The sequence below is a fragment of the Eleutherodactylus coqui genome, chromosome 1, assembly GCF_035609145.1.
Source record: "Eleutherodactylus coqui strain aEleCoq1 chromosome 1, aEleCoq1.hap1, whole genome shotgun sequence".
NCBI classification, from domain to species: domain Eukaryota; kingdom Metazoa; phylum Chordata; class Amphibia; order Anura; family Eleutherodactylidae; genus Eleutherodactylus; species Eleutherodactylus coqui.
Window position 1 is genome coordinate 105,467,365 of NC_089837.1, and position 24,018 is coordinate 105,491,382.

At 44.6% G+C, this 24,018-nt stretch overlaps 1 protein-coding gene across 2 annotated transcripts in view; it reads right to left on the reverse strand.

Moving 5' to 3' along the window:
* WDR33 (WD repeat domain 33) overlaps positions 1 to 23,909 on the reverse strand; it is an 86,844-nt gene extending 62,935 nt beyond the window's left edge. Inside the window, exons 1-5 of one of the 2 annotated variants that reach the window (XM_066598674.1) lie at positions 23,773 to 23,909; positions 3,747 to 3,976; positions 1,960 to 2,028; positions 469 to 573; positions 257 to 352 (exon numbers count right to left, since the gene is read on the reverse strand). In XM_066598674.1, the coding sequence (XP_066454771.1) occupies positions 257 to 352; positions 469 to 573; positions 1,960 to 2,028; positions 3,747 to 3,950 (474 nt within the window). In that variant the 5' untranslated portion in view covers positions 3,951 to 3,976; positions 23,773 to 23,909. Of the gene's footprint in view, positions 1 to 256; positions 353 to 468; positions 574 to 1,959; positions 2,029 to 3,746; positions 3,977 to 23,768 lie in introns of both variants that reach the window. The other variant, XM_066598679.1, reaches the window with a different exon arrangement.
* Between the last annotated feature and the right edge of the window lie 109 nt (positions 23,910 to 24,018).

A 24,018-nucleotide genomic window follows, 5' to 3' on the forward strand; every position in this document is an offset into this window, starting at 1 on the left:
ACGGAGGGAGCAGACCCCGGCGGCCATCTTCAGCAGGTAAGTATGAAGACGCCGGACCGCCGGGATTCAGGTAAGCGCTGAGCGGTTTGTTTTTTTAACCCCTGCATCGGGGTTGTCTCGCGCCGAACAGGGGGGGGGTTAAAAATAAAAAAAAAACCCGTTTCGGCGCGGGACAACCCCTTTAAAATTACTAACGTTAAGAAATTAAGACATGTCAACAACATATGACCTTATACCACCTAGTCAGAAAACTAACCTGTAAAATGGTCTCAAAATTAAATGTGAGACCATTCCATAATGTGAATTCCCCACTTGAAGCTCCAGTTACTAGACGGCGACCTTCAGGGGTCCACTGTAAAGAGACAAAAAGTAGAACTTATAGTTTTACATTCCCACCACTAATATATACCTAGATCTTTAAAGGAAATATCACATTTAACAAGTCAAAAATATAAGTCAAATACCTACCCGCACAACAAACACGGGGCACTTCACTTTGTTGGTAGATGTACGCACAAACTTTGTAGTTACAGCATTGAGGGGATTGTTAAGCATTCCAATGGGAGGCACCAACTGTACAATAAAACAAATTAAGTGTAATAGTAAGAAGATTTAGACACTTCATGCAGCTATTTAAGAACTGAAATGTACGAATAGCTACAATGTTCAAGATCGTTACACACAAATTCTGAATCTGTTAGTAGAAGTTCACACGTTTTAACTCCTTAGAAGTCAGAGTATTACGGTCCTAAATGACCAGACACTAATGATATAGAACATGTGGTGGTTTAACTGCCCTAACGGTTTTTGGCCTACCAAAGTTACCACCTTCGGTGAAGCAGGGGGGATTTTTTTTTTTTATATATATACAATTTATTTATTTTTTTCCCTAGTTTTAGTAGGTGTAATGTTTACAAAAAGGTAAACTCTTATAGTTCTCTACTTTTAAAATCAGCAAATTTTTGACTGAGCTTGCTTTTGTTATGTTTTATAAACTTTTTCATCTTGAAATCCCCCTGCGAGGGGTATATATCTATAGTTACTATATTGTAATAATTTGAGAAAAATTAATAAAACTATTTGAAACTAAAATCAGCCAATTTACACTAGAATAAATTATAACAGTGTTATTTTGTTTCCTTTGTTTTGCTACATAATTTGTATAGACCAAGATTTTGGGATGGGATTATCTATTGTTGGCATGGGAGCTAATTTTACTTGTAAAAATCTTTATTTTTTTTTTTAAATATACAAGTTCTCCATGTTGTCATAAGAGATCCCCGGGAGGATCTGATTGCAATTTGGGAGTCGCGAAGGAATTTTTTCCCCAAAAGGGTTAATTTGCTTCTGCTCTTGGGGTTTTTTGCCTTCCTCTGGATCAACAAAACAGGAGGCTAGACAGGCTGGACTAGATGGACATTGTCTTCACTCAGCCTCACGAACTATGTTACTATGTTACATTCATTTTTTCTTTTGAAGTTTTAACCTGCAACTGGGGCATCCATAGGAGCCCCAGTTATAAATGAAAACAGCAACCCCTTTATTGTGATAATCACTGGCAGAGATGATCTGGGTCTTCTAAAACCAAGCAGCTTTGCCATGTCGGGGAGCACACGGTTGCCATTGAGCACTATACATGCTGAAAAAAAGACGATGCCTGCAGTTCTGTTCGGCCTGCTCCCGATAGATTACAGGAGTTTTAAACCAGGTTCATACATTTATAGTGGGTGTGAATTTAAGCCTAGTAGTTCGTATCATATCACAGTGCATGGTCATACACAGGTATAAGAAAGAAGTTAGAACACAAGTAAACATTATTCATATACCTAGCTAAAAGACATTTCCCTTTAGCGAACAGCCATGTTGCAGGACTTCATAAAGCATATGTGGTTGGTTATTCTTGAAGAAAACACAGTTTCAGCTCAATAAAGCAGCTAAACAATTAGCAGTTTGACTTACATCATTATAATATCCGGCATCTGGCTGGATGGCTCTCATGTCTCGTTGATCTCTTTGCCATACACGATTCTGATAAGAAAGCACACAGTCAAGCAGCAACTCGAGGGAACATAAAATAGAATACACACACAAAACATTAAAAAATAATCACAGCAGCTCCCATCTTATCTGTACTTAGATGCTATTATGCTCCAAACTGTAAATCAAAACTGTGAGATACAAGTAAAACCTCTACTAGCATTGACAGCTACTAAAGGCCGGTTTTGAGTAAGGCCATTTTTTTTAGCCAAAATTTTGTCTGTAGTAAAATTGGTTGCCTCTAATAACATCGGTGTGTGCCGGCCCACGTGACCTTGCTGCTGAACCCACGTGATGTCCTGCTTGACGTCTCCTCCTCCTGCTGCTGCTAATGCAACCCAACTTTCATCATCAGCAACAGGTAATACACTAGTACCGTACTGTACAATTGCACTCCAATGTAACAGCACAGAGAACACAGTGATAACGCTGGGGACAGAGGATGATGTCAGCTGCAGTCCTATGTAACAGCACAGAGAAGACAGTAATAATGCTGAGGACAGATGATATACTGTAGTATAGCAAATGTCACCTGCAGTCCTATGTAACACCACAGATAACACATAGTAACATGCTCAACAGATTAAATGTTAATTTATTCTTTACAGTAGTTTTTTATATTCATTTATTTTTGTTATTGGTATTAAAAAAACATATTTATTCTCCATTAAATGTGGGTTGGTGTGTTTTTTGGAATGTCTAGAACAAATTAATAGGATTTACATTGATTCCTATGGAAATAATTACCGTATATGCTCGAGTATAAGCCGAGGCAACAAGTTGTACCCCAAAAAACTGGGAAAACCTGTTGACTCGAATATAAGCCTAGGGTGGGTTTATACTCGAGTGAGGTCCGTGCACCATTGCTTTTAATGGGGCCGCCGCTGCTGCAATGGACTGCGTGCAGTGATTTTCGGGGAAGGGCTTGAAATATAAGCCCTTCCCTGAATATTATCTCTAACGTGTGGAGAGAAAAAAAACAAAACAAAAACACACTCTACTCTCCGCTGCTATCGGGGTTAACGCGCGTCCAGCTGCTTAGTCCTCCGGCAGTGAAGTGAAGTTCTTTCAGAAAGGGCTGTATCTGATTGGCTAAGCGCTCAGCCATTCATTAAATTACAGCTGAGCGCTGCCTGTGATTGGTCACAGCGCTCAGCAATCAGCAGCGGTGGACCCATTAAAAGAAATGGTGCACGGACCTGCCCTCCAGTATAAGCTGAAGGGGGCTTTTTTCAGCATAAAAAAAATGTGCTGAAAAAGTCGGCTTATACTCGAGTATATACGGTACTTGGAGTAGCAACTGTTTCAGATAAAGCCAATTGCTTTCGGCCGGATTACCAATGTTAGTAGAAGTTTTACTGTATATATAAAATTAGTTCCATACAAAAATAGGGAGAAATCTGTCAATCCATCTCAGCCGGGTTAGAAGATGGAAGAGCTATCCAGTGGGCACTTTTCCTTGTGCACAGCAGTTCACAGTAAAATATATTGATTGGCTCCTTGATAACCATGAACTAGTATTCATACTACAACAAAATTATGAACATTTGATAAATCAAAAAAAAAAAGGCAAATTCTATAAATGAAAAATGGCATACTAAAATCAACTTTTCATAATTTCTATATTCTTTCCATGAGGTCAGTCATGAGCTCTATATATGTAATTGGGAGTGCTACCCTAGAGTCATCTAACCCTATGTACTGCTCACCTCCAGGTACTTTATGACGGAAGGATTGTAGTCTATAGTCTTGCGATTCACAGCTTTCCTCATGCGTTTGCCATCAAAGGTGAGTTGTTGCATGGCCTGCTGCTGTGCGTAGTCGGGGCGTTTGTAGAACAGCTGACGGGGTGCCTGATGCTGGAAGCGTGGCATGTGGAAGAAGCGAGGGGGCGAGCCAATTTCTGTTGCCATTGTGATGTTAACAGAGGGCTAGGATACTTGAAAAGGAATGAATCGAATGTTAGAAAACAAAATACATTAAAAAACACAACAAAGTTTACACATTGACTATTCTTAGGTTTAACATGTGATTACAAATCAGGGACCACAACATGTGATTACAAATCAGGGACCACACTAACACTGGGGAATACTTACTAAGAAAAAAAAGCTAGAATTGTGGTGGAGAATGTTGTAAAATACCATTTACTATTCTCATATCAGGATTAGAATTTTATTCAACTTTCTCAGACAGAATCCAATGTGTGTCGAAAAAAGCCAAACAAACATGTTTTTAGGTATTGGCCCCTAGCTTATTTCCATCCTCATTTGCCTTCTACGTGGCTGGAGCAGAAAGGTTGCTAAAGTTGTGGTCACCGGGATGTGGCACTCACAAGTACATCACATTCTGTCAAAATATACTAATTGTGACATCTCTTACATAGTATATCTTACAGGATGCTCTTATGTGCAATACATCGGCTCTACCACCCGTAAATTTATGCCGCTTTCACACAGCCGAGAAACAGGTGCAAGATCTGTGCGTTGCGTGAATGCAGTCATATACAGTACATGTTTTCCTGCGTGTCCTATCTGATCGTGTTCTTTGGAACCTTCAATGGGACCTTTAATGCATCACATGGCCCTCGCATGCCGTGCGATGTGCATGCAAGAATTCGCAATGAAATCAATGGGAAGGGTAACCCTTCCGATCCTCTATTGCGCATGATGGAGGATTAGAATTGCACAAACGCGATTTTGCCTGTAAAATGCCTCGCATTCGCGGGTGAATCGCACATTAACATGAGCGATATCGGGCAGAGTTTCACGGCCGGATATCACACTCACGTGTGTGCAGGTAGCTCAAAGGTCCAATTACAGACAATGATTAATTGCTCAAAATTTGTTCTAACGAACTAATTTGAGCGATAATAGTTTAGTGTGAATGCACAATCGCTCCCTATTTGTTTGTGGCTTGTTAGGCTGACTTTTCAGTCCAATTAATAAAAAAAAAAAACCTTGTTGGCTTCTCTTACACTCCCTTCTCAGTGTTTCATATAGGTGTTGGAGTGCTGAGCGAGAAGCGGACAAGAAGTCGGCAATCCAGCAGCAAGTCTCTGTAAACACTCTGCACGAGCGCTGACGACCTTAGCAGTGACATCAGTGCTCGTGCAGTCACTTGAAAGACTGTCGGCCCGTGTAAAAGGGCCCTAAGAGTTAGAATATAGGAATATGTTTTGGGAATCTTCCATGCCACAATACGTAATCATTTGGTGCCTCGTTACACTTTGCACAACATCACCATGGCAATACAAGTGCACTTTAAGTGATTAACCTTTTTAATACCAAATCGTACAGTGCGAGGAAGGGACTGGCAAAAAAAAAAAAAAAAAAAAAAAAAAAAAAAAACTTTTAGCCTGAGAAGCGTACGGATTATGGAGAGGTGTACTTGTTCTCCTTTCAGTATGAATTCTAGACAGGATTTTATTTCTATTGATCATTTGTTTTATAAGATTGCCCTGCTTGTACAAGTGGACTAATAGTCCACTCTATATTTTTTGTATAGCTCACAAATGTATAATTAAAGGGGTTGTCCCGAGGCAGCAAGTGGGTCTATACACTTCTGCATGGCCATAATAATGCACTTTGTAATGTACATTGTGCATTAATTATGAGCCATACAGAAGTTATAAAAAGTTTTATACTTACCTGCTCCGTTGCTGGCGTCCTCGTCTCCATGGTGCCGACTAATTTTCGCCCTCCGATGGCCAAATTAGCCGCGCTTGCGCAGTCCGGGTCGTCTTCTTTTCTGAATGGGGCTCCGTGTAGCTCCGCCCCGTCACGTGCCGATTCCAGCCAATCAGGAGGCTGGAATCGGCAATGGACCGCACAGAAGCCCTGCGGTCCATGAAGACAGAGGATCCCGGCGGCCATCTTCAGCAGGTGAGTATGAAGACGCCGGACCGCCGGGATTCAGGTAAGCGCTGTGCGGGTTGTTTTTTTAACCCCTGCATCGGGGTTGTCTCGCGCCGAACGGGGGGGGGGGGGGGGGTTTAAAAAAAAAAAAAAAAAAAACCCCGTTTCGGCGCGGGACAACCCCTTTAAAGGGGTTGTCCCGCGACGAAACTGGTTTTTTTTTTTTCAACCCCCGCCGCCCCCCCCCCCCCGTTCGGCGCGAGACAACCCCGATGCAGGGACGTACAGAAAGCTTACCGGAGCGCTTACCTTAATCCCCGCGCTCCGGTGACTTCTATACTTACCTGTGAAGATGGCCGCCGGAATCCTCTTCCTCCGTGGACCGCAGCTCTTCTGTGCGGTCCATTGCCGATTCCAGCCTCCTGATTGGCTGGAATCGGCACGTGACGGGGCGGAGCTACACGGAGCCTGCATTCTGCACGAGCGGCTCCATTGAAGAGAGCAGAAGACCAGGACTGCGCAAGCGCGGCTAATTTGGCCATCGGAGGGCGAAAATTAGTCGGCACCATGGAGACGAGGACGCCAGCAACGGAGCAGGTAAGTAAAAAACTTTTTATAACTTCTGTATGGCTCATAATTAATGCACAATGTATATTACAAAGTGCATTAATATGGCCATACAGAAGTGTATAGACCCACTTGCTGCCGCGGGACAACCCCTTTAAGGTTTGGTTTCCAGTTGATGTATGCTGTGATCGTCACACTTAAGAACACACACATTTTCCGTTTTTTTGTTTTTTTTTAATGGACTATGCACCCCATTTCTTTTAACATGGTTCCATAAATGTTTACTATTTTTACTACTTAAGAGACTTCCTTTAGTCTTGTGTCAATGACCTGGGAACCGGTCTGGTCTGTTTTTGTTTTCTCCGTGCTTCTACAAGGAATGCCTAACCAGCCTGACGGCATTACACTGTGGGCGGTGAGCTGACGCCATTTTCATTTATTTACAGTTTATAATTACAAATATGCCCACCCTTAGCTTATGTACACACAGCAGATTCTGCCCCAAAAAAGTCAAAATCAACATCTTTCTGGCACAGACTTAGGGCTTATTCAGACGACCGTATATCGGCTGGGTTTTCACGCCGAGCCGATATACGGTGTCCTTGTCTGCAGGGGGAGGGGGAGGGAGAGGATGGAAGAGCCAGGAGCAACTGAGCTCCCGCCCCTTCCCCGCCCCTATTTGCAATGGGGGGGCTGGGTGGAACTAAGCGCCAGTACTTAGCTCCGCCCCCGTCTCGCCCCCTCCTATTGCAAATAGTGGCAAGGGACGGAGAGGGGGCGGGAAAGATGCAGATTTTTATGTGGTTGGAGGCAGAATTCACAATGAAAATTCTATCATGTGAACATACTCTTACTTTTTTCTGTGAATTTTGTGATAAGGTTTGAATTCTTACAACATACATTCTCGCATAGACACATGTTGAGCAGGGTAACAAATTGTTTTCCTCAACACTGGTTATCTGGAACCGCACTTTAAAAAAAAAGGACACATTAGTATCAACCATCTACAAAAAAAAAAGGGGCACAACTAAAAGTAGTTGCGAGTTTGCAAGATATACTAAAGATGTGCACCTTTTTTGGCAAAAAAAAGTTGATGTAAGTCTGTCAGTCATGAGAAAGAACAAAAAAAGAAGCATCCAACATGCCTACAAGAATGCAGCCTATTGATAAAATCTCCCTCCTTGCACTGCATCTAAGCCAAGCATAACTTCAGCATATCTGTGCATATTAATGCAATACTCAATGAATCGGAGGCCTCCCACACAAAGCCATATTACTGATGCATAGAAATCTATGTACCCATACCGCTTTATAGTTTACTGTGCCATACACTTTATAGTTATCCTTCAATGTGTTCAGGGAGTGGAGGGGGAGATACTTCATAGAACGCCCATGGACGCATTATAAGACTGCTTGTGTGTATTTTTATACTGGCAATGACAGACAATACAAGTCAGGATGCCACTATGATGAGATCCCAAGCAGATCAGGTTCTTTTAGAAAAGGCACACCACTCAAAAGGAAGTCTGTCAACAGTTTTGTCAATGCAAAACTGCTGCAAGCTCCTTGTAAAAGGCCAAGAGCATGGATAAGAGATATCTGTGCGTCAGCAAGTGCAGCACGGATTATAAAAAAAAACACAACACTTTTATTCCTTGCTTTTCAATGACTTTAGTAATCTGAGGTTAGGGCTTCCTTCAGTTCTCTCCCCTTTGTCGTCCAATGAGCTGTGGAGCAGCTCCTACTGACAGCTGCAGCCGTCTCCGGGTTGGAAGTTGCAACAGTCAATAAGAGCTCACTGGACAAAGGGAAATCAGCTGAGGACAAGTCCTGCCCGGCAGAGCCCTCCTAGCAGCAAGAGACGGGAATAGTGGTTTACTTTATGGACGCTGCACATACTGACAGTAGACAGGCAGTAAACCTGCTGAGATTCCCGTTAAGCAAAAACCTTGCTGACTACTAAAACACAACTAGATGACTTCACAGGGTAGCAGCTTCATGCTTACTGGAAACACTAGACAGCGATGCCGTATGTATGTCTAATCCATAGAGCATACCTGTATGCCGGTGATCCCCTCTCTCTTCAAGATCTATAGGAGCAGATTTACCAAAACCACTTCAAAGGCAAAGTATATACATTATATATATTATATATATATATATATATATATATATATATATATATATATATATATATATATATATATATATATTAGTCCGTAGCAAGTATATACCAGCTTTCATTTAGCAGAAGCACTTTGTAAAGCGGGATGGAATCTGACTGCTACAGCCCACTACTCCACATTTCCTGTGCACTACTGAGGAATCTCTGAACCCAGCAAAAAAACCTGAGTGGTTATAAATAAATGATACCAATAGAAACTGCAGCTTATCATGCAACGAACAAACCCTAAGGCCTCGTGCACACAGGTATGCATGGATTCGGTGTGCGGAATCCTCCCGTACTCACTGCCGGCGGACCCTGCATATCTGTCAGAAGTCTTTCTTTTTTTGTAATGCGGATGCAGATTTCCCTGCGCCGTCACCTAGGCGATGATGCGGATCCTCATTGCAGAAGTGCCGCTGCAGGGACAGCTTCCATTGACTTCTATGGAAGCAGACCCCGTGTATCCGCCTGCAGCGAAATGCAGGCGTGCGAAGCCACTTTACAACCCACGCTGAACGGCACGAGTTTTAAAGATGCATTTCTGCCGTGGAAATCGCGCAGTATTTTCGTGTGACCCACTGCGGTTATTCTGCAAGATTTAAGCCCTGTGTGACCGCAGCCCAACACAACTAAAGGCAACAGAAAAATGAAGATGAAAAGTTCCAAGAGATTATTGCGTATTTAACCTCTTAAAGGACACAAACCTTTTTTTTCCTCCCAACTTTCAAAAAAAATCATAGCTGTTATTTATCCATCCACGTAGCGGTCAGAGAGCTCATTTTTTGCGGGATAAGTTCTATTTTTCAATGGTGTTAGTTAATGTAGCATATAATGTACTAAAAAAAACAACTTGAATTCCAAGTAGCGTGAAATGGAAAACAAATTTAAAATTTAAAAAAAAAACAAAAAAAAAAAAAAAAACGCAATTCCGTCATCTTTGGGCCAGTGGGGTTGTTTCTATGGCGCACACTGTAGTAAAAATGGCATGTTAACTTTATTCTACGGTTCAGTAGGATCATTACGATACCAAATTTGTATCGTTTTTTTTGTTGTACTTTAATAAATATCCTTGGGAAAAAAATTAAATTTATTTTCTGCAGCCGTAACTTTTTTATAGTTCCTATCGACATTTTCGAGTACCGTATATACCGGCGTATAAGACGACTTTTGAACCCCGAAAAATCTGCTCTGAAGTCGGGGGTCGTCTTATACGCCGGTAATACAAAAAAAAGGTGTGTCAAAAAAAAATAAAAATCATTACTCACCTCCCCCGGCGTTCTGCGGCGCTGCTGCAGGCTGTCGCTCCCTCCTGGTCCCCGGCAGAGCATTGCTTTCTGGACGCAGGGCTTGAAATCCCCGCCTCCAGAAAGCTAATACTGTGATTGGCTGACAGCGTGTGTTAGCCAATCACAGCCATTCAATGACATCATTGAATGACTGTGAATGGCTGAAGGCACGTGTGTTTTAGCCAATCACAGCCATTCAATGATGTCATTGAATGGCTGTGATTGGCTGACGGCCCTGCGTCCAGAAAGCAATGCTCTGCCGGGGACCAGGAGGCAGCGACAGCCTGCAGCAGCGCCGCAGAACGCCGCAGGAGGGGAGTACTGATTTTTTTTTTTTGCTCCACTGTATTCCTGGCGTATAAGGTGACAGTTGGGGGGTCGTCTTATACGCCCCGTCGCCTTATACGCCGGAATATACAGTACATGTGATTATTTGATGGCTTTTTATTACATTTTTTTCTTGAAGACTGGGTTTAAAAAAAAATATAATAATTCTGACACGCATTTTTTTTTCTGAGGACATTCACTGTGCAGGATAAATAACGGGACCTGACTTTTAAGGACACCATGATTATATGGGGAAAGTTTTTTTTTAAAAAACATTACTTTATTATTTATAAAACTTTTTTTAAAACTGAGGTTTTTGTCTCTCTTTTATGGTCATTTGATCACTTCCGCAGTATGATGCAATATAACAGTATTACAAAATACTGCAATCTGACAAGCAGCATCAGAATTGACGGCAGCATTTCAAGCGTTAACAGCCGTGATCAGCTGTGAGAACAAGCCGGGACCCACGTTGTATGGAGCGGGATCGAGTCACGCTACGGCTCCATACAAACCGAGCATGCCCAGGACGTAACTATGTTCTGGAGTATTTGAAGGCTTGTACCAAGTTTAGAAGTTATACCCTATCCACAGGATAACTTGCTGATCGTGGGGATCTCACCGCTGAGACCCCTATTGATCTTGAGAACAAGATTCCCAAGTCCCACTCTGCCTGTCACTGTAGGGTTAACTTCTTCCCCTGCAGCGATCTCACACTGAATGGAGCGCTGGCTGAGCATGCGGGGTCGACGCTTCATTAATTTCAGTGGGGAAGACAGCAATACCCAAGTGGTAGCCGCTCGGCTATCTCCACAGACCCAATAAAAGTGAATGCGGCACTAGTAGCTTTTGTGACCAGCACTCCATTCAGTCTCCTCCTCACTGCAGTGTGGAGAACAGGGGACACTGAAACACCCCATTTCTCACGCTCAATAGGGGTCTCAGTGGCGGGAGCCTCACCAATCAACAAGTTATTCCCTAATCTTGGTAGAACCCCTTCAAAAGGGATTTTACAGGCTTTTGCTATGGATGAACTATCCTCAGGGTGGATCATTAGTAGCAGTTCAGTTGGAGACCCCCCCACTGTCGGCACAGATGACCAGGTGAAGTGTATAACCAGCTTCGCTCCCACTGAAGTTAGCAACCACAGGGACTGTTACAGATTGACTTCTATGTGGAGAATACTGAGGGTATGATCTGTGTAGAGGTCATTGTGCAGAGAGTGGGAGGAGGTGAGCTGTGACCATTACCTACTGTGAACGTTGAATTCCGTGTTATCTCTATATAGGCCTGTCACTGTAGTTCTGCCTGTGATTATAATGTGATGCATACAGAGAAGAGATTTCTACAGAACGGAAAATTTCAGACTGTTGCAAGAATCAGGTATGGCCGGCTGCACCTGCACGGATTTGCATGGCAGATATGCAGCTAATGCTGTTCGTTACATGCTATCTAAAAGTGCTTTTTCCCTGCACATTCGTGGAATCAAATTGCGATTTCCGCGAGGAGAGGAAAGAAAAAAAAACAAAACGCTGCATGCTCTATTTTCGTGCGGATTCGTGCCCGATGCGCGGCCCTTCCGCAATTGACATTGTGGTTCCTCGTCACTGCCTGGCGACAGGAATTTAAAAACAATACTGTGCGAGTTTGATGGCGAGCAGCCTGGACCATCTGCAATACAGATCATTACAGGTACGCAGACGCCGGCCAGGCACAGGGGCGGATTCCGCTGCAGGCTCCCACATGTGGAATTCGACCCGTTCGTGTGCTGCCGGTCTAACAGTGCGAAAACAGCAGGAATTTTTGGTTTTTTATATAGATAGCAGCATAAAAAAATGTACAATTAAATCACCAAAAATTCTTAGAAATTTTGTTTGAAGAGGGCCCGTCACCCAGCCTGACATGTCCGGTTTAGTAAATACCAGTACATTCCTCCTAATATAACAATTCCGGATTGTCTTTCCTCTGACGATGCGTTGTACCTTTTATGAATAAACGGACATTCGGGAGTTACCAGTTGGGGGGGTTTCCTACCACAGTCTGACATCGCCCAGTATGAGACAGTGTAGGAACACACCCGCTGATTAGGGGAATGGTAAGACCCAGATGTCAGTTTATTCATACATTTCTAGGCACAGCAGTCATAAGAAAAGATAATGCAGAATTGTTATTTAATGAGGAATACAAGTATTTACTAAAACAGACATCAGGAGAACGGACCCATCGAAAAACCGGATTCATACAATAGGTCAGTTTCTAATTATACATTGCCTTTAACCCCTTAAAGGAAGCGTGTCAAATAAATTTGGCCTATTAACCCAATAAACTGTTATGTATGCGCTACTGTAAGGAACCCAGCGTTACCTTTATCATTTGCCAAAGTGTCTCCTATTCGAAGACAGAAGACAACCCCACACCGAGCCATCGGGGCAAATAGACAGAAGACAACCCCACACCGAGCCATCGGGGCAAATAGACAGAAGACAACCCCACACCGAGCCATCGGGGCAAATAGACAGAAGACAACCCCACACCGAGCCATCGGGGCAAATAGACAGAAGACAACCCCACACCGAGCCATCGGGGCAAATGCACAGTGACTTCTCAGGCCGGGCGCTGCCATCCGTTCGATGCAAGCGCACAGGAGGTGAAATGTAGGACGTCTCTGGGGGAAAGAGCTAGGGACGTCACTCAGCAAGAAAGGGGGCGTTTATTAGGCAGCAAAAAGCTGGAAGAGAAGCCCGGACCACTGGCAGAAGTGGACCGCCCATCGGACATTGTGGAGTTCATTAGCACATAGCACGGGACAACGTTATTAGCCAACATCTTCACATAGCAGACACTTTGGCAGAAGATAACGGTAACGCTGGTTTCTTGATGATAGCGCATACATAACAGTATATTGGATTACAAGGTCAAATTTAGGTGACAGACTTCCTTTAACCCCTTAAGGACCAGACACTTTTTAGGGATTTTACTCATGTGGTAGTTTTACTGCCCTATTTTCTTCCCTTTAGCTACCAAAATTATTTTTGCTGCGGTTTTTTTTTCCTGTGACATATAGCGCTATTTTTTTATATCTTTTGCACTGACTATATATTTTTTTTTTTTTACATTTCTAGCCTTTTTAGCCAGTTCCAATCCACGGTCTGACATCCAAAGACATTCTGATAGAAGGCTGTACAGCTCCGATGCCGGAAGACGTCCGGCAGGGTATTCTTTCTGTATTTTACTGGCCACTCTGTTGTCGGGGGCCTCTCCAGCATGGCCCATACCACAGTACTGGCTCTAGCCAGCCGATGGCGCCGTTGTATAATGACAGAAAGAGAAAACCGTTGAATTTAAAATTGGATTGTAATGGATTAAATTAGTATACTTACGCTAAAATAAAGTATGGGAACGGGTTTCGCATTTGGTTTTGGACCTTTCGATATATATTATGTATGGTTCTGGATTACAGGGCGCATACAGCGACTGTTTTGGTGGGCGTCTGCTTTGGATTATTTTCTTTCTTATGTATAAATTGTTGTTTTATTCTGTAATTTAGTTTTACTGATGTATGTAATGATTTTTTTTTTTTTTTTTACCATCCATGCCCCCCATGACGTCATGTACGACCTCTGGGAGACATTCCCTTTTTTTCCCTCAATACTTTCCCACTGTAGCTGCACCATAGGAGCCCCAGTAACAGAGAAAAACATCCCCTGTACTGAAATTAGTCACTGGCAGAGCTGGTCAGGGTCTGCTACGACCCTGCAGCTCTGCTGTAGCAGGGAATCCCGGCAGTCACGTAACCTCCTGGCTCCCGTAGTGAAAGTTACACTTACACTTTAGTACATAGCGCTCATTGAGTGAAGTGTACTGAAGAAAGGAGGAGGCAGAAAGGGTGAAAACCCACTTCTCCCTTCTCCTCCAGGTTATCAGCTGTGACTAACAGCTGACAACCCATCCTGCTTTTGATTTATTGTAGAAGCAGTAGGCTCTAATCCCTGACGTAATTTTACATACGGCGGTGCTTTAAGCCTGGGACCAAGCGCTGTATATTTACAGTGCCTGGTCTTAAAAGGATTAAGGATGTCTTTTAGGCCATAAGGATGTAGCAATTTTATCTTTTTTTATATTTTCATCATCGCATTCGGAAAGCTACAACTTTTTGTTGACATTCCTGTATGAGGGCCTGCTTTTTTACAGAATTTGTTGTAATTTTCCATGTAACCATTTCAGAGAAAGTATAACTTACTAAGTATATGTTAAGGAAGTGTGTCACCTACTTTTAGGCCTATAAGCTAAGCTTATGGGCAATAAGTAGGTGACCCCTGGAGTTCGGGGATGTGTTATTCTTACCTCCCTCTGTTTCCCCCATGCCCATGCTGGAAGCGCCACTCAATACACTGAGCGGCGCTGTGTAATGGGCGGGCTACTTAGCAGTGCCACTCATGTATTCCAGCGCTGACACTGGGTGAACAACAGGGAAGGTAAGTATAACACCTCCCCAGACTCAGCGGGTCACATACTTATAATCTAAGCTTATGACCTATAGGGCTAAAAGTAGGTAACAGATTCCCTTTAGCCATTAGCACTGTCAGATCAGCACCAAGACATGCAGGGGTATTGTAGCATTAATTTTTCTGCCAGCGCTTCCATCACAGAAAAAACATCATTCTTCTGCTGCAAACGACTCGTAGACCGTCCGATTGGCGGTCCGCTTGGCTCAGACTGGTCCTGTACCTCTGCTCATAGTGTTCCTCAGCTTGCTTAATAATTGACTTATGCGCCCATCAGAAGGTCTATGGCTTGTTTACATACAGCATGTGGGGCAATAGAATGATGGAAGCGCTGGCAGAAGAAATAATGCTAGAATATCCCTCCACGTCTTAATCTCACACTGCTAATAGTTAATAAGGCTAATTTTGTCTGACTTCCTTTAACTCTTTCCACAGGTAAAATGGAAAGAAAACAAAAAAAAAAACCTGAATTCAGACATTGCGTTTTTAAGTTTAATATTTTGCTCTAGTGCCCACGAACCACGTTACCTTTATTCTGCGGGTCAATACTACTACACAAAGCCAATTTTTTTTTTTTTTTCAAGAAATTTGTGTGTCTTTAAATTCTGAGACCCATCACTTTTTTGATTTTTCTGTTAAAAGGGTTGTGAGACTTGTGTTTTTAAAATGGAATAACTGATTAAAAAGTCGTATGTACCCCCAAAACACTACCAAAAAAACTGCTGTTGAAAAGGCAAAAAAAAAAAAAAAAAAGCTTTTTCTATGCCTGCCCCCCTCACCTGATTGCCTGTCACTCTTTGGACATCAAAAGCAAAAAATGGGGCTGTAATATATAGCTCACGGGCAAATTTCAATCAAGCACAATACAGGCACAGATTTTGTGGTAGCGACTTTTGGCCCAACCATGCTTGTGTGAAATTAGCCGTAGGCCGGGCTTAGATGAGCATATTATCACACGTTACATATGACACCGCAACACTGTCATTTCTTGATCTGTATTGGCCTCCATATTTGGGGTCATTGAAAAGGGACAAAATCAGCGCATGCTACACTTTTTTTTTATTTTTAAAAACACAGTCGTGAAAATTAAGCTAATGTAAAAACACACACACACATTACGGTTCATAAACCAGGGACCAAAACCGGAGTGAAAATACACGTCTGACAGCGGTCTTGGGCCGAGATCTCATACAGCGCATTTGTGGAAGATGTTTGGTAGGTGAATCTGCAGCAAAATACAGTACAACGCAACAACACTGAGCTCCAATGTCACATTAAGGGAGGGCGTCATCACGTGAACGGAATGATGACGTCAGCATTCGCGCCGCGAGGAGGGGGCGTGGCCAGAGCGCAAGAGATGCCAAATTCAAAATTGTAAAAAAAAAAAGGGGGAATCTGAGAGAAGACTTGCTGGACGTTAAGATAAGCCTTGCGGCTGCAGGCTTAGTGTCTCAAGAGTGACTGCAGCACTTGAGTAGGAGTGCTCCAGCACTGGACATTCCAGACCCAGGGGCGACATCGGGGGTTGTAAGTAGCCCATGGGGCAAAAAGCATATACATACTTGTTGCAAAGGTATTGTTATGCTTATTGTGGTATACCTCTATGTTTGTTGCCAGAGGGATAAGAAAGATGCCCCTCCCAAGACAAAACCAAAAAATGCGCAGAATGCGAAAAAAGTTTGCCATCCACATACACTAAACTGCTGTGCAGGGCTTGCATAGCCAAGTTAGTTAAGGGGGAGTCGGCCATAGGCGCCCCTATAGTCCATAAAGATATTGTGATTCCAAAAAAAGTTCAGCAATTTCAGACTTTGGGGAGCAGCCAGCTCCCGAGGAATCCTCAGACGAAAACAACTAAAAAATATTTTCCCCAGGAGGACCTTTTGGAACTCATAAAATCAGTGAGGACCACCCTCAAGATGGAGCACTGATTCAGGACGGAATCTTCGGAGGATTTGGGGGAGGGCGTAGGCATACTTTCCCAGTCCATGAAAATCTAGTGAAATTAATCCAGAAGGAATGGAATAAACCGGACGTAAGCTCTTTTTCCACTTAAGGTGTTAAGAGGCACTATCCATTTGAGGAAGGGGTGTGTGCAGGCTGGGAGGAAATACCCTGGGTGGATGTCCCAGTAGCCAAAGTGGCGAAACGCACAACACTCCCGTTCGAGGATGCTACACATTTGAGGGACCCTATGAACCACAAAACGGAGGGTCTCTTGAAGAGTACCTGGGAAGCAGCCACTAGTCTGTTCAGGCCCGGGGTAGCGGCCACCGGTGTGGCTAGAACCCTAGGGGTATGGTTGGAGCAATTAGAGCTTCATTTGTCCAACAAAACGGCAAGAAAGCAGATCCTGGATTCACTTCCAATCCTAAAGATGGCTACGAACTTTCTGGCAGACGCATCAGTGGAGACGGTGAAGCTCTCAGCATGAACAATGGCACTTTCCAACTCGGCTAGAAGGGTGCTGTGGCGGTCGGGGAGAGACTAGGGAGCTTCGCAGATCGATAGGCCCAATCGATCCCCAAAATCCTACACCACATTGATACCGAATAGAGCTGGTATCCCATCCAAAGGAAAGTTTCTAACTACAGGGGGCTCATTCACATCAGTTGCGTTTACTCCAACAGGAGATTCGAGACCTGCTACATTTAAAAGCAGTATCTTCAGTACCTCAAAAGGTCATTACTCCAGGTTGTTTCTGATAAAGAAACCTTGTGGGAGGTCACGGATGATCATCAACCTAAAACCCCTGAAGGCATACATCATGTATCGGAGATTCAAAATGGAATCGATATCCTCAGTGGTGAGGCTTATAGGAAGGGGGTGTGTATGGCATCCATAGATCTGAAGGATGCGCACTTCCATGTACCAATCCACGCAGATTCCCAAAAAACCCTCAGATTTGCATTAAACATGGGGAGAGGAATAAAACACTTCCAATTCAAATGCCTCCCCTTCGGAAATTCATCAGCCCCCCCCCCCCGAATCTTCACAAAGATCATATTAGAACTAGGGGCCTACTTAAGACAGAAATTAATCTCGATCGTTCCCTACCTAAACGACATCCTGGTCATATGCGCCTCTCCCCAAGCACATTAAGGGTCCAGATAGCGGCCTTTAGTGTCCTGTTCGACACCAAATTATCCGAACTCAAGTGGGTCAGTAGGTTCTTGACAGCGGCAGACAGGCTGAAGCCAAGAACCACAAATCTATTCCCTGACTGGAACCTAAATTGGGCCCTCAGGGCTCTGTCTTCAGAACCATTTGAGCCATTAGAATCACTCCCGATAAGAATCTCTTCTTAGTGGCAATTACTTTGGCCAGGCGGGTTAGCGAACTACAGGCTCTATCCACCCACCACCCCTTTCTTAAAATCACAAACACTAAAATAGAGTTTAAATCAGATCCTGCTTTCATGCCTAAGGTAGTGTCACCTTTCCATCGAGCGCAGGACGTGGCGATTCCCTCGTTTTTCGATAAACCTAGAGACGCTCGGGGAAAAGAGTTTAACTGTCTGGATGTTAGAAGAGCCGTCCTGCGATGTATTGATGTCACTGGAGACAGGATAACAATTTGTTCGGCCAATTTTTCAGTCCAAACAAGGGTAGAAAAGCCGCGAAGAGCTCCATAGCCAGATGGATCCGTCTGGCTATTATAGAAGCCTGAGACTGTGTTCACACAGGGCGGATTTGTTGCGGTTTTGCTGTGTTTTTTCCGTTGCGGTTTTGCCGCAGAAGAACTGCTTCTGCGGCAAAACCGCTTCCAAGGTTATTTTTGTCTTGCGTGTTTTCTTGCGGAAAATCCGCAAGCGTTTTTTTACTTTTGCTGCGTCCATAGAGGTCTATGGACAAAAAGGCGCTGCGGAAAAAAGTCAAAAGAATTGACATGCTGCGTCTTTAAAAACCGCACCGCAGCTGCATTTCTGCACTGCAGCAAAGCGGAAAAAGTCCGCCCTGTGAGAACAACTTTTTGCCCAAACACATTTGTGCTGCATTGCACTGCAAATGCAGCAGTTTTGCCGCAGTGCGGTTATGCAACGGCGATCCGCAGCAAAACGGCAGCAAATCCGCCCTGTGTGAACCCAGGCTAAAAAAGCATTACATAAAGAGGTCCCCTCGGAACTTAAAGCCCACTCTACAAAGGCAGTAGCCTCTTCGTGGGCCGAACATAGTTCAGCATCTGTAGAACATATTTGTAAGGCCGCAGTATGGAAAAGGCCGCATATGTTCATTAAGCATTACAGGGTAGATGTGCGGTTAGATGAGGATTTGGCGTTTGGTCATAAGGTCCTCTCAGCGGCGATCCCACCCTGAAAAATTCATTTAGTTGGTACGTCTCAGGTGGTGCTGTCGTGGAGACGACTGGGAAAAGGTGGATTATACCTACCAGATAATCGGGTTTCCAGGAGTCTCCAGGACAGCACCAGTACCTTCCCCACCCCACCCCCCCCCCCCCCCCCGAAGGAAAATGTATAACTTAATTTACATTCATGAAGACATAGATAAAATACCAGGCTTGGTAATCATTTTAGTTAAAGCTCCTACCCCCCAGAAATTCGTTAGAAATCACTGAGGAACGTGGGAGAGGGGGGAGCTTTTAACCTCTCGGTGTGTTCCTGTCCTATCAGGAGGAGGCGATCTCAGGTGGTGCTGCCGTGGAGACTACTGGAAACCCGATTATCGGGTAGGTATAATCCACCTTTTTTTGTATTTACATGGGACGATTGTGGCCCATTTTTGTTCGTTTGAACGAATTTTGAGCGATAATCACCCGTGTAAATAGGTCCTAACTTGTAGTTTAAATTTCCGCTTTCCATTATGGGAACATCCTGTGCGGGATCTGATCAGCTGTAATGGAGTCGGTTCACCTCCCAGCCCTCCGACCATGCAGCGTACAGATAACAGCCTAATGGCTCGTTTCCATTTCTTTCAGCCTTTTGTGGGAGGTGTGTGTCATGTATTTCCTGCATACACCTCTGATATACTATATTGAAATACTTCACCAATTGACCACAACACCCATACCGTGTAATTAGGTTATATTAAACAAGGACATTCCAGACCCTCAGGAATGTGAAGTGACCTTTAGGCTAATTTCACACATCTTGCATCACTTTGAGGAAGTAGCGATCCTCCAACGCGGCTGACAGCGAGGATTACGAAGTGTTTCCCATTGTTTTCAATGGGAAACTTCACCTCATACTCACGTGCGCCTAGCACACGGCGCAATGCTTCCCCGCCCCATTGAAAACAATGGGTCATTCAAGGGGATTCCCAAACATAGGACTTGCCACGATTTTTTCCTGCATCGGAAAAAAACAACAAAAACCACTCATGTGTATGACCCCTTTCAAAAGAACGGGGTTCATATTTGTGCGAGATTCGTGCATCTTGCAACGTACAAATCTGGAGCGAGCTTGTCGGCCGTGTGAAACCACTGTAAAAACTGTGCATGGAATATATTACAGCCCTGTGTGCCTCTTAGGCCTCCTTCCCACGAACGGATTTACGCTGCGTAAATCCGCGGCAAAAATCCGCTGCGTTGCCCCCTGCTATTAGGTTCTATTGAACCTAATAGCTCAATGCTCACGGTGCGGAATTTCGCACCGTGAAATCTCCCGTCCTCACCCGCGGCATGCTCTATTTGCCGCAGGTGTACGCGCTGACGGCTTCCATTGCAGTCAATGGAAGCCGTTCGTTCACACTATCTCCCGCTGCAACCAGCGGAAGATAGCGTGAAAAAACGCTTCCCCGCCTTCCGCCGCGCGTCATATGACGCGGCCGGCGCGTCACGTGACACAGCCGGCCGGCCGCGTCATGTGACACGGTGGGCGTGTCACATGACGCGACGGCGGTGGGCGGGGAAGCGTCTTCACGCTATCTTCCGCTGGTAAGTATGGGGTCTCTGGGGGGCGCCGTGACGGGCTTCACTGCGGAATATTACGCGGCGGAGCCCGTCACGCTCGTGTGAAGCCGGCCTTAAAAGCATCCTGTGTCTGGTAGTTATCTAGTGCAGATTAAGTTCATCATGTGTATATATTAAATAAGTCTTTAGATTTGCTTCATTAGTCCTGAGGAAGACCCCTGAGAGGTCTAAAAGCTCCCTATAACATCATGTATTTTTGTTAGCCATTAAAAGCTATCATATCTACAAGATGACTTGGTTTCTCTAACTGAGAACAATTATCTTAAAACTGACACATACGGCGTTTGTCGCCTGCATGTCACGTACACAAAACAGTAAAAATGCAAGTAATATGCGTATTTGCTGCATTATTAAATTCCCATAGTGGTGCGTAATACGCACCAAAATAGAACATGCTGCGTTTTTCATACGCGCGTGAAAAGAACGAAGATGTGAGTGACACAATCAAATTCAATGGGCTGTTAGCACTGCATAATATGTGCGTGAAAAAAATATACATTTAAGGCCTCATATTCCACGGCCATTTTGGTAAAACATTGTGGGTCTAGCCACGCCATTTTACCGGTGTTTGTACATACTGGGTCTCTAGGGGGAAAAAAAATTGCATATGGCTGCAAGTGCACTGCGCATGCCACGCGTATATCACACACATGGACATGCGCAGAGATTATTTTTTTTATTCCCTGCCGTTACATAATGGAGTTGTCTATGAAAACGCCACCCGCACACAATGCATTGAGTATGGACAGCATTGCATACGCCGGTTATACCAAGGTATAGTGCTCATGCTGTGAGGTACACAGAAATACAGCATGCTGAGATTTATTTCTACACGCACATGTGCATGGATCAGCGAGAGTCCATTAACTCCAATCACCACGTAACGCATGCGTAATATAGGGTGAAAAAAGGCCTGTGGACATGAGACCTAATATGCAGGCGACATCCTTGTGTGGGTGAGCACATCAAACGTGCATATGTCATGCGTGTAATAGTCAATGCTAAAAGCCCATTGATTTCTGTTGTGCCAATCAGACCTTTATTATGTGCTTGGAAAAAAAAAAACAGAATGTCCTAAATTGGTGCGCAATACACAGCCATATACGCCCTGGGGATTCAACATACGTAGCAAATACACACATACCGGCTGGAGGTTCCATTGTAGATCCGTCCAGAAATACACTTTTGCTTCTGTCCCAAAACTAAGCAGACCCTATTATAGCCATTGGGGTACGCCCGACGAAACGTTTCGGCCCTGGGGATTCCCCTTTCTTGCTTCCGGAACGGAGAAGAAAAGCGGAACCCCAAGCGCAGATGTGAAACCACCCTGACCACATTGTGGCAGCTTGTAGTGTAGCGGCGTCTCTCCCCTGTGACTATATGCAATCCACTGAACAGAGGTTAGCCCTCATGAACACAGGGGGATTTGATTTGCAGAATCTGTGATCGATACCCGCACAGGAGATCTGCTGTACTAGTCGCCCAGAGGACAGTATGGAGCTTCCTCAGCCTTAGGGCTCCCACACACGTGTGTGAGTTTTCTGTTAACGCGATTGTCAATGGGACTCTAATGTTAAAAACTCAATGCAACGCGCGTTTTTGGTGCGTTGCGTTAACATTGCAAAGTCCCATTGACAATCGCGTTAACAAAAAACGCAATTGTGTGGGAGCCCTCATGCAGATTCTATTTGTGGATTCCACGTGCGGAAAAAGAAGTCGCAGCATGCTCCATTTTACCGCGGTTTCCACGCGGATGGGTCCATTGATCTCTATGGAAGCGAGCGATACGCAATTCAAATGAGGATGCATTGCGGATTTGGTTGGTTGGAAACCAAATAGGGAGGAGGAGGAAGGCAGTACCTTTGTGCTTGCTGGTTTTTTTCCCCGCGCAGACGATCCACAGTGCATCCACGATCACTGGCAAGCATTTGAAAGTCTTTCTTGCACTGACTCGCAGGTCTCCCGATGCGGAAATCTGCACGTGCCGTGTACATAAGGCCTTAGGCCCAATGTCCACATACAGACTTGCAGAATCCGGGCAGCTGCACAGATGATCCGCAGTTCAAGGCGCCGATAGAGAAACATGGACGTCCGCAGCCGAATTAAAGCATGCAGATTGGTTTTACGGACCTTTTGCTCTGGAAAACAAACTGCAGCGTTCTCCATTTCAGTGCAGGTCCTGCACAGACGGACACTATTCAAGTCAAGGGAACCTGTTCAAGCCATGGCCCGTTCGCAATTAAATTGCAGACGGGACGTGGATTCCGCGGGAAAGCAGGAGTTTAAAAAAAAACAAAACAAAAACCACTACCCTGAGCATGTGCGGCGGGGGGCTGGCTGGCGCTTCCGCACACGTCGGCAGTGAAGAAAGCATAAGACCTGGACAGGTAGGCAGTGTCCTCGGCCGCGGGCAGGCTCGGACTCCACTCTGGGCTTCCGCATGCAGAACCTGATCCGCGCGTGGGCATAAGGCCTTATTGTTACTGTGTATATTTTTATACACACATAATATATTATATATATTACACAAATATACACTCATGGTCATCAGTATTATTCAACCCCCAACACAAATTCGATTTCCCAAATTTAGAAACAACTTTCAACTATTTGCCAAAGACGGAATGCATTTTATTTGCAGCTGGTCATGTGACCAAGGGTCCTCTAGTGAGCACTGAAGGCCCCGGGCAGAGGGGTGAAGAACTCTGAGACCGTGGAACTCATCAAAAGTGTCATTTTGTGTTGAAACAACTTGCTAGTTGTGTTGCACTTTTTTACATTTTTGTTAGGAATCGCTGAATGTTTATAAACGAACCTAATTTGAGGATAGAAAAGTGTTGATTGCACCTGTACCACTGCAAGTGGCCTGGACGGGTGACAGGCAGAACTGTCAGAGTCCCCTTAAGCAGCCCCATAACCCCGGGCAGGCAGCTCAGTGATGGAGGACAGCTGGGGGAGAGCACGGACAACAGCCAGTACTACCCGCTGACTTATCTACAGGCCGCCACAGGGATGAGCGGCGCCCCCTCCCCGCAGCACACAGCGGAGGTGTCAGCTCACTCTACACCAACCACAATGGGAAAACAAGCCGTACATACGAGAGGATGGACACGGCCCGCGGCTCCTCGGTCCTCCCTGCGCCGCGACAAAAGGAACGACGACCACACCGTCACGGAGCTCGCCGCTAGCTCCGTTCTCCCAGTTACTCTCTCAGTTTCCGGTTCCGGTCTCTCACTTCCTGTAGTCCGACTGAACCGCGCTCCGCCACCAATCACGTGACAGATTACGCCCCGCCTCCCACTTGTCAGCTTCATCCAGAATCTCAGCACGACGGTTTTTTGTTT